This window comes from Ceratina calcarata, unplaced genomic scaffold, assembly GCF_001652005.2.
Source record: "Ceratina calcarata isolate Rehan_Ccalc_2016 unplaced genomic scaffold, ASM165200v1 scaffold179, whole genome shotgun sequence".
In the NCBI taxonomy this organism is placed as follows: domain Eukaryota; kingdom Metazoa; phylum Arthropoda; class Insecta; order Hymenoptera; family Apidae; genus Ceratina; species Ceratina calcarata.
In genome coordinates this window covers 2,211-13,629 of record NW_017139321.1, presented here as the reverse complement: position 1 = coordinate 13,629, position 11,419 = coordinate 2,211, and the positions used below count along the sequence as shown (strand labels likewise).

The 11,419-nt window shown below is 39.1% G+C and overlaps 1 protein-coding gene across 1 annotated transcript in view; it reads right to left on the bottom strand.

Annotated features, from left to right (window-relative positions):
• Positions 1-4,343: 4,343 nt before the first annotated feature.
• Positions 4,344-11,419, bottom strand: part of LOC108632949 (mitochondrial sodium/calcium exchanger protein) — a gene marked incomplete at its 5' end in the record, with an annotated part of 9,176 nt that continues 2,100 nt past the window's right edge. Inside the window, 7 exons of the mRNA XM_018037841.2 lie at positions 4,344-4,715; positions 5,211-5,364; positions 5,470-5,588; positions 6,131-6,472; positions 7,311-7,430; positions 8,468-8,548; positions 10,024-10,349. Of these exons, the coding sequence (XP_017893330.2) occupies positions 4,357-4,715; positions 5,211-5,364; positions 5,470-5,588; positions 6,131-6,472; positions 7,311-7,430; positions 8,468-8,548; positions 10,024-10,349 (1,501 nt within the window). The remainder of the gene's footprint in view (positions 4,716-5,210; positions 5,365-5,469; positions 5,589-6,130; positions 6,473-7,310; positions 7,431-8,467; positions 8,549-10,023; positions 10,350-11,419) is intronic.

Here is an 11,419-nt window from a genome sequence, read left to right as displayed (position 1 = left end):
GAAATAAACCGTTCGAAAGGAGTATTCATTCAAGGGGATGTGAAATTTTTTTCTACAGTGTTCTCTCCTCGTGAGCGGGCAACAATCCAGTGCGTATTTGCTCGCGTTTGGAACAACGGTGCAATCGATTCGACGAGAAATCTCACGTGGTTTTTGGTCGCTCTCGAAAATTGCCAATTTAAAGCGGTTAGTAGAACGTATTTCCGTGCCGCGAGTTTCGGCCGAAGTGCATTGCGAGTATTTTACGTACAATTAAATTTAATTCGTTGTAACTAAATGACTTCGTGCAATACGTATGCGGTCGCTATATTTTTAGGTGAACCGTGCCCGTGCCGCGCGCGGCAGTTAATTATACCTCATAAACTACCGTTTTATACATACATGCACCATGTGGCAATTATTCACTCTGTTCGCATCTCTTTGTAGCAGTGACAAACAATTTCGTGTACTGTGGCTATTAAAACAACAATCAATGTTCTTCGTTGAATATATAATCTTAAGATTTCTTGAAGATTTATATGAGGTACCAAAACATATTTATACTATGTCAAATAAATAAATACATTTAAAGCTGCAGACTTACTTAATTTTCTATCTAAGCTTACTAGATAAATAATCAATGTTAAGTCAAATCTATATGTGGGGTATTATCTGAATTTTCTTAACGTAGAACAGGCGCATTTCGCATGTCAAATTACTGACAAGCGTTGAACAGATTTTTCAACTGAAGTGGAGAGTCGTGTTTCCTGACGACAAGACTTATTGTTAGTTCCGAACAGGAAATACCGAGTATTACAGCGAAACGCAGTTTCCTCTCTCGATGAAAAGAATCGTGGATTCTTAAGATTTGAATGAGGTTCGACGCGTAGAAATGATCCCGTCCGAGTTCTCGACTCGTTTGTTCCTCAGGATGAATCCCGACCCATGAACCACCTCATCCACTGTCGAAGCGGTCGTAAAAAAAAAGAACAGTTTCACTGCGAGGTAACAAAACTTTCCTCTCGGACGAGTCATCTTCGTTCATTGTCCTATCGGCGTTCCAGGCTGAAAGAATAAAACGTGGATGGGGGAGAGGTGGCTGAGAATTAAAGTTCTGGCCGGAGTACAATGAGTGGCTCTCCGGCTGGCAAACGCGGCGAACAGTCCACCAGGAACAATGTCTTGGCAATATCTGTAACGGGAGAGACAAAATGGCCCGACCGATAGACGGTTTGCATTCATTTATACTATCGACGAGCCGTGAACGAGTCGAGTAGAATGGAAGCGACATCGGAGCACGGATTCATAATGTTTTTTTCATTGTTCCTAATTATTAATTAATATATGTATGCAAAGTACTCGTACAATCCTCGTGCTCGTACGACCCTCGTGCTCGATTAGTTGGGAACGAATTTTCAGAGCTCGTTCAATTCTGTGTTTACATTATTGAAAAATCAATATTAAATGCACCAGGAAATAAAAAATATATTTACCTTGGAAACATTTTTGCGAAAATTCACTGTATTATCATTCATCATAGTAAAAATTATTAAACAAAGATATGTAATATACGATGTAATAATTGCAATTGTTATAATCATTTTCTGACTATCTGGTAATAATTTTACCGTGAATGCATTCGAGCAAAATTATCATATTCATCTTTCGCGTTCCGTACAGCATTCAAGAGACACAAATCAAAATTATGAGCACCGTAAAGGGCGCACAATACTATGGTAGCATCAGAACGATCTGATAATAACAGTAATGTCCTGTTATCATCCAGTTTATGACATCACGAATAAAATGTTTCACTCTCACGCTTTTCCTTATTTCCCTCCTTGCTTCCACGAACTTTGTATTTCGAGTATAATTTCACGAAATTAATTTTATCGACTATAATTCCATAGATAAGCAATAACAAATATTCTTTCCATGATAGAAGTATTTCACTCATAGAATACTTTCAACATTTGTTCAAAGTTTAATTTTCGTACTTTTTCCATAACCCTGGTAAACTTCATTTCTCATCAGTGAACGCAAAGATTGAAAAGAATTAAAAGACGTGATCCGGCTGAGCACACGTTATCTCGTTATCAAATCGTGCAATCCGAAGGGTGTGTTTCCCTGTGCGCTAATGGATCTGGTAGCACGATCTTATCGCAAGGGTTAAGATCGAACTGACGGCAAACACGAGGCGAAACGGAGTTAGCCGATAAGGGTTGAAAGGTCTCCAAAGGCCGAGGTTCGGCGGCCAGGTGGCGAAATTGTTTGCGAATAAAAGGCGAGATACGCGGGCGGATAGGACAGCGGGCGCCGTGAATATTCATGATCAAACGGGCGCGGAACGCGATCCTTTAATGTTTGTTAATGCGGGAAATATTTAATTACGCGAGATATTTTGCGTATCGCAACGTACCGGGCGAAGCGAGTGTTACGCTTTAATTAACGTTGGTTATATTCGTTCACGCGGTTTCATTCTTACGCTGAATTGCTACACCGTCCGAATTGTAATTACGTCCTCTTCTATGCCGCGTGTATTCGCGTTCACCTAAGAAACGTTATCCTACTTTTACGTTTAATACCTTTTTACGTCCACGTTCACCGCGCGGTTTTCTCTATGTACTCGTGTACAGCGTAAACATTATAATCTTGTAAAGTAATACTGTGCAAAAAGGTACGCTTTTACCTTCGCCGCGAGCAACGAAACCTGAGTTTCAAATGATTTTAGATTATATTACAAGGAACACGAGATACGAAATTACAAAACTGGGTTCTGTAAAAAAATGTAGAATAACAGGTTTCGGGCTAAATAGTATTACACTGTGTTACGTTGTGTGGAAGAAAACAAAGACCGTAGCAACGTCGTGAACAATAGTAGGACGTTGGAATTTAGAGTACCTTTGGTTGATTGTACAATATTTGTGTATATATCATATTCCGTAATTGGTAACCAACGTTAAAGGGAATGGCGGGAGCTCGTGCGAATAGTTTCGAGACGTCGAAATTCTCGTCGCAGGCTGAAATGAAAGGGTTAACGACGGGACAATTCAAGCTCTGGCTCAAGCCTCCCCATAATGACGTCGTCCATTCACGGAATATGGTTAATTATCTGCTACCAGGCTTGCTTGACATGGGCTCGAACCGAAAGGGCGAGATAGAGAAACGTGTCGTTAATTTTATAGATAATTAGTGGAACACAGAGCTGTTCGAGTGCTTGTGCAGGCAGAAACGAATGCAAAAGTGCGCTGCAGAAACCTGCTGATTGCATTACCGGAAAGACGAATAGCCGTTTCGGTGAATGGGCTCGTTAACTTGCGCGCTTACAAATTGGCCACCATTTTGGTCGGCCGTTTTCTCCCCTTTTCCGCAACCTCTCTTTCTACCACTTTTTCTTTCATCTCGCTCTCTCCCTGCCCCGTCGACGAGAAATCCACCGACACGAACAGATAAGACGGCGAGAGATTAGACGTTAATGCAACACCGATCGTTGCATTAGGTACCTCGTGAATTGTCAATGAGTTCGACTGTTGACATAAAATATTACCTCCTTTCTTAAAAGTATTTTATAATTCTATAATTAACTTGTACAGCTTTTTTAAGGACCTAGAATAATTATCCTTTCTTGTCAAAGATTTCAATGTCTCCTCTTTGATTACGTATTCAATTAGAGTTTCATTTCTTGAATTACATAATAGAAAATGTAAAAGCAGCGGCGCGGCGTACGCAACGCGGCAATGTCGTATTAGCACGGAGCTGCTTTTTTTCCCTTGCCGGTATTACGGTCATCATAATGTTAGTTCGGTTGGAAAATGCAACACCGTACCGGTCGGGCCCTGGGGAAATGTCGGAAAAAGGACTTGAACACTGCTCGACTGTTGCTTCACACGTTCGAATAATGCATGCTTGCCTAGTGGTTCCCCTGGACCATTAAAAATGTATCTCCGTCCGCGTCGTTACGATGTTGACTCATTTGCAGACATCGTTTAGTTACAGCCGCGACGCACAGCTCCCGCGCGTTGAACCCTCGCCGCTTCGGCCGCCCCTTCTTTCAACCGTTCCCTCCTTAAATAATTTATCAGCCGGATTTGACGGCAATATCGCTTATTACGGGCCCCTTCATGCATAAAAAATTTACATCGCGTCGTACATCAAAACGTTCGCTTCCATTTCGATCCTTGGTTAAGAGAATTCTACCCTCTTTCGTATACTGGATCTACTGCGCCAGTTTTTTTACATTATCCTTTATATCAAAGGGAATCGTAGTGAAGAACTATATAAACGTTCCTCATAAAATAAATACATCCCTCAACTCTGAAGATTGTTACGAAGTTTATTATTAAATAACACAATTCGTTCTCTCTCGCATTAAGAATTCTAGTCATCACGATGGTCACTGCCGAGAGGGTGGATTACATGAATCTCACTGAGGAATTGTATTAATATGAACGCGAAGTACAGTGAGTAAAGCATATAGCCGTAAGATCGTCGAGCTATAGATCCGGTAATGTTTAGATAAATGATGGTCATCAACAAGGAACACAAAAGGAAAGCTAAACAACCAGGGGCCATATCGCTCATTCTCATCTTCATGCTCTTGCTTTTTTCCTTAGCGGTCGCGACGGTATAAGTTAATCCCAGGCCCAGAAGCGTATTGAGCATGGGTCCACCGAAACAAGCCGCAAATCCCATTCTCGGGAAACCTCTCTTGGCTATAGTCACGTTCGATATCAGATCTATAAGCAGATTTCGATTGCCGTCAGTCAGCTATTAACGTCGCGTCGGGGCAAAATGCTAGATAAACAGCGACCCGGGACGGGGTTGCTTCCTTCCTATATAATTCCCGTTTAAATATTTAGCGGTCGGGAGAGGAACTTATAAAGCTTGCTTCTTTCATTTATATTTAATGAGACGATTTCAACCGTAAAGCAGAAATGATGGAAACACGCGAGGGAGAAATAGAGTAATTGAATTAGTGTTGAGTGATTCCCGGGCTGCGAGAGTACGTTACGTTTGTATATGTTTCTCTGATGTATCGTTCGAGACAGCATATTTCGTTATTTTTATCGAGGATGGAAAAGTAACTTTAATTGCGAGAATTACGAGAAAAATGGATATATTCATTAATATTTGAAAATCATTGTGAACGTTCATCGTACAATTGAAGAGAATTGCAGGGAATGGGTATGTTAAAAGCGGTTTGTTTTCGGCGTAAATTATGTTTCACTCACCGCCAACGCTGTTACCCCAGGCAAGGAACGTGATACCAAGCATGGCATCGGATATACGGAAAGCGTAGCCCACGCATTGGAGCACTGCCACCACTTCCGATGCTACCAAATAGACCGCCAGCATGGCGACCAGGAATCCGAGAAATGCAAAAAACTGCAATTAATTTGTCGCCGGTCATTACGTGCAAACGGATTCTGTCTATACGCCTATTAACCGTACGAGCAGTGAAAAGACTGAACGGAAAGAAGTAGCACTCACGTTATGAAACCTTGGTACGCGATCCACGTGGGTCATTAAAAATACAATTACACCAATTACGATGCTGAGCAGCAGGAATATCGGCGCGATTGGAACCGGGCCAAAACGTGCTCGCCAAACTGCGAAACGGGATGAAAATGAGATACCAGATACCCGTGATGGTACACCGAAGTATTTCGAACTATTAATGAAACCCGCCAAACTTTTTTGCACTAAACTACAATCGTTGCATTTTTTTTTTAACAAAACCGATCTAAATGGTAATTTATTTATAATAAAATAAATGACAATGCAGTTCGGTATAAACAGTGAATCAGAATAAGATTATGTAGTAATAAATCAGAGATTTTCATTTCATGTCAAGAATTTCTATACGTGTATAGAAATATACACGCGACGGTAATTAATAATTAAATCAGAAGGAGGGAAAGGCAGGTGTAATCAACGTATAAAAATCCGTGACAGTATGTTTTAATTTTGGCTAAACACCGGCGATTCGTGCGTTACAAAAACTGCTCGAGCTTGTATTTCATCGCGAGCGGAAAATATTTCTGGGAAAAGCGCAAGCTTTTATTAGCGGAGGTAGGTAATTTATAACAGCGGTGGCGGTGGCGGCGGCGGCAGCGGCCGAGTAGAAGTCACAGCAATTAATACGACTAACCGTTTAATAGAAACAACGCCAACGTCGCTGTCACACACAGTTGGAAGCAATTTAACAGTTTGGACCAGCCCCTCTTCGCGGCGGTGATATTCACGACCGGTACAAATAATTGAAGTAGTAGCATGACCGGCGCCCGTATGATTAAAATAAATTTCAAAAATCGATTCGCATTCTCCCAATCTTCTTTCGTGATCGGATTAATGTCGTATAGAAATTCCTTGAAAAGTCCCTTCGGTCTCTCGGTGTCTTCAATCTCTTCTTCGTCTTCCTCTTCCTCTTCTTCTTTCAGTAGCGATCTCCTCCACACTTTTTCTCTTTGCAACTCAACTGCAATCGCGACGTCTGACGCAAGAAATGTATCATCTAAGTTCGAAGAATTCCTATTTCTTACAAATAACTATGATGTGAAACAAATTTCTATGAAAACGTCTGCAGGATACATGACTATCTGGATTGTTAATAAATTATATGATCGAAATGATAATAAGGAGTCTCGTTTAATGCCAGTATTATAATATCCATAAATGCGACATGAAGTTAATTCGAATATGATTTTCATACTGAACTAAAAGTGAATAGTATACTAAAAGCATTATCATAAAATAGAATATAACCCTGTAGAATGACAACAGAGGAATAATGAAACTAGTTTTATGGATAACAGTTAAAGCAACAAACCCTCGTTTGATATTTTATGACCCATTGGGACGTTTGCTGTGAGAAATGGCATATTGGTGTCTATTCTCTAAGGGATAGAAGTCAGGAATTGAACCTGCCTCTCCGCTTTTATATAGCACGGAACGTAACTTTCTACATTTTTGAAGAATCTTTTCACAGAAAGAAGAAATGTTTTCCATGAATTTATTTTTACGCTTCCTGTCTTAAGAAATGCATTTACACAAATATTCATTGTATCTGCCCTGTGTTAAATGAACGATAATAGATGAAAAAAAGAATGAAACTACAATATGATATATGTATGAACTGTTAAATATCTCCTGTAATTCCCTGAACAAAATATTGAATGGACATAATAAAGGAAGGTCGGCGAATCGAGTTTCCCGACGAGTAGTCATACTTATTGAAGAGGACGTTTTAAGAATTCACGAGTTCGTTCAGCTTTTATGTTAATAAGGTTGGAAGAGGAGCGTGATCAAAATCGGAGTAGCAACAGTCGTACCAAGTTTGGTGTCCAGACCAAAAGGACGATGCCTCATGGGAATCTTTGGGATTTCGGCCATGTCCTTGTTCGCCAAGTAAGTGCGCAGGATATCTGGATCCTGTGGGCCCGGGATCCTACCTGCGAAAGTAGTGGTTACATGAGGGAGCTGTTCAGAAGAAGGATCGATAACTACGCTAGCTTTTTTTTGTTGTTTCTCTCCTGTCAGCTGAAAGATTCGTACCGAAATGCTTTCAGACTTTACGTATACGTAATATGTTCCTGACTTCCATAACACATAAAAAAGAGAAAGAGTACTTTATAATCCTCTTCGTCAGTAAATAGGAGATACAGCTTTTCATAAATTCAAAATAGAAACATCGATTCTTTTTAAGGCTACTATTTTAAACACAATTGATTTTCAGAATTCACAACTATTATAAAAAGAAAAAATATGAAATTGTTAAAAAATATGAAATTCATCAGAGTAGATAATTCTATATAGGAAGGAACATATTTAAACGAATAATATACAAATACGAATCGAATAGAGTAAATTTTTGGTTTATCTAATCTCTGAACAAACACTTCTCGATACTTGTATCAACAAATCGTTATAGTGTGTAAGCAAGATACGTACTGTTCGATGGAGAAAACAAGATCCGTTTTGACAAAGAAAATATAGATGGATCAGATCGAGCAAATATTTGTTTCGTTATTTTTCATCGAGGATGCATCGCTACCCAGATTCGAAGCTGCGTCGCTCCAGGTGTTGACCCAGAAATTGCGCGTATCCATCGAAACATTTTTTTTCTTCCACTCGCGAATGTATAATTGCGACGAACCAGTACCAGACCGGCTGGCTTCTTTAATTAAACCGTGTCTTCGTGGCTACTGTTAGTTCGTTTCGAATTTATTCCTCATTTCATATTCCCATTTTCAAGAATAATACCGTGCGCGTCACGGTCACATTAAACCACCACCGTTTAAATTACAGGGAAAGTTATTCTTTTAAATGGGTTCCGCCCGGGCTTCTATACTAGAACGAATCTTTTGTTTCGAATTTCTCGGTGACTCTCGGAAACGTCGCGTCGCGTCGGTTCTTCCGTTTTGGCCAACGCAACGATGCATCGTCGACGAGTGGCTCGTCGTGAAAAAAAAACTACAGAATAACGCACTTTTTAACATCTCCTGTCGGTTCTCGTACATTTGCATTATCACCACCACGGTGATGAAAAATGCGTACCAAAGAATAAAACCTGCGATTAAAATGCATTAGAATTAAAAAATATTGTAATTAATACTTAGCGAACAAAGATCAGTGTATACTGTGGAACGAATACAAAATAATAATGGAATCGTGTAACTTTTGCGGAATCAGAGGGAGCATATAAATATTAATCTTGCTGGTTTTAGTAATACCGTTTGCGTTTGCATTTGCGTGGAGTTGTCTTTACAAAAAGTTCACGGGCAACAGCTGTATTTACCATTTCCATTTCAAATCAGTTTCTTCCAGAAGATCATTTAAAAAATATCAGAGGGAGCATATAAATATTAATCTTGCTGGTTTTAGTAATACCGTTTGCGTTTGCATTTGCGTGGAGTTGTCTTTACAAAAAGTTCACGGGCAACAGCTGTATTTACCATTTCCATTTCAAATCAGTTTCTTCCAGAAGATCATTTAAAAAAAAAATCAATAAAAAATTCAATTACAACTGACAAAAATGCTTTAATTATTTCGAGTATCAAAATTTTCTTTCATCGTTTTAATTTCAGTTTAATGACAATCTCGTCCTTTTCCCGTCTGCAACCTCGGCGCTATTTTAGTTTTGTTGCATTCTTTTTCTTTTTTTTACGTTTGAGAGGCTTATCACGGAATGCGGGAGAAATTCGTCGGTGGTCAAATTGCGAGGAAACCAGCGGTGGAAAGATCGCAGCTTTGCTTAATTAAATTCGCCTCCCGGAGTTATCGTTATTGCTGAATTAAACCGCGTACTTATGGCTCTCCACAGATAAACTTTTCCGTTTCTATGAAACCTAATGCATTTGATATCTGCCGTTTTTCTATTTCATGGATTTTCTAAGCAATTAAATTCAAAGCATAACTTGTAGAGTTTATTATTATTTGTCTTCCTTTTCTTACGAAACATAAAGTAAAAAAATTTGTTGGGAACTCAAGTATTTGCAGTATTTCTTGGATAAATATTATAATAATCTCTTGAATTGAATAAATGATTCTCGTGTCTATAACGTATCAAACAAAACTTATTTCTCCTTATTTTTTAAATATATTGGGAGAGATAGGAAATTGGCTTTCATACTAAACCTTCCGATTAGTTTGAACGTAGTTCCCCCTTTTGAACAGACATACGATTAGCAGCGTTACATGCAACGTTACAAGGAGCTCCCTACAATTTCTCCAAGTTTCCCGTAACATTCAACTCGAGAGGATCCCTTTCGGGTAAGTTTGGAGAATCCTGCCTTCGAGCAGGTAACGAAGTTAAGAAATAAAAACTACGATTACAGCCATTCATAATATACTTGTATCCTCGAGTTTAATATTCTCTTGAATTGAAAAAAAATCGTGAAACCATTTTTGAGGCAAACTTTAGTTATGTCTATTGAGATCTAAATAGTAGAAGTTACTTCATTTTATGAATTCTTGAAGTGAACTTAATTAGTAATACTGTTAATCATTAATATAATTTAATGGTTTCTTTCAATTGATACGTACCAATAGCCTCTATAAGGTAAATCTTCTCGTCCCTTATGATGATGCTGATCAAACATACTGTGAGAATGTAAAAACAAGCGTCTCTCATCACAGGCTTCAGGTGGATTCGAAACGGTTTCACAAACGCCACAGAGCCGGCTATGATCGTCGTTACAAAGATGCCAGCCCCGATTAGTTCCGTGAACATTATTATCCCTTCCTCGCTGCCCGACACGAGGGAGGTGAATATGTCAGGAGCACCGTTTCCGAATGCCAATATCGTGACGCCGGCTATATTGTCCGACAGCCGCAAAACACTGGCTATCACCGCCAGTGACGGGCAGAAGCTGCACAGACAGAGGGAATGAAAAAAGGAGCCCCAGGTACTCCACGGGCGAGGGTAGCCCAGGGGATAGGGTGAGAAGCGAGAGGAGAGAAGACGGGGTGGTAACGATTAATTTACGACGATCTGCTCGGTTCGATATTTGATTTCCTGCGACGGGACAGCGTCGAATTTACTCATCGTCATCCGCACATCCATTTGATATTTTATTTCCACCGACACAAGTGTACGCGCGGTCATTCATAAACGTCGAAACGTTCACAAAATAAGTAATCCGTTTATACCCAAATCATTTTCATTTCTTTAAAGAAGGTTACATGCGATTGCAGCACAGAGATGGATATGGTCGTTTGTATAAATTGTATGAGAGATAATGTACATTCTTAATTCGAACAACCAGCGTTTATGAATGTGTGAACTCAATCGAGGCGCATTTAAATTCTAGCACGATGACTATTAGAGTGTAAATTCTAGTGGAGCGTGAACATAGCGAATGGGAGACGAAAGTATTTGAAGAGAGATTAGTTCGTTTTCTAGATCGCCAGCAATGAAGATCCTAGAATAGAATGGTCTTCTCTTTCTTAAATTTCATTCCTTTGATCCCTTACGTAAAAAGGATTATCATGTCATTTTGACGATTATCCTTCTTTTATTGCAATTAAAAATTCGATGTAACCGAATTACGTTAATAATTTTCTACATTGTGACAAATAATAGAATTTGATGATTCGATATATACTTTGTATATACTTCTATTTGCTTCTTTGGCCAATGTAGTTTTTAATTCGAGTCGTATGTCGGTTTAATTGCGAAAAAAGTCCAGTACTTTGAACGTGTAAGAAAATAAATGTTACACCGAGTGATCCTTTAAGAACAGTCTTTAGAAAGGATATACTGTAATAAAATGGCATCCACCTTCCCCAATTCTTTAGTCAGAACACTAGCGTATAAAACAATTCTTATTTCACTTATTTAACTCGTTTGTTGTTAAAGATGAATAGGCTATGTACTTAAATAACTATAAATTTCTATTACTATTAAAAAGTTACCCGCAAAATTTTAAATCAATTCACG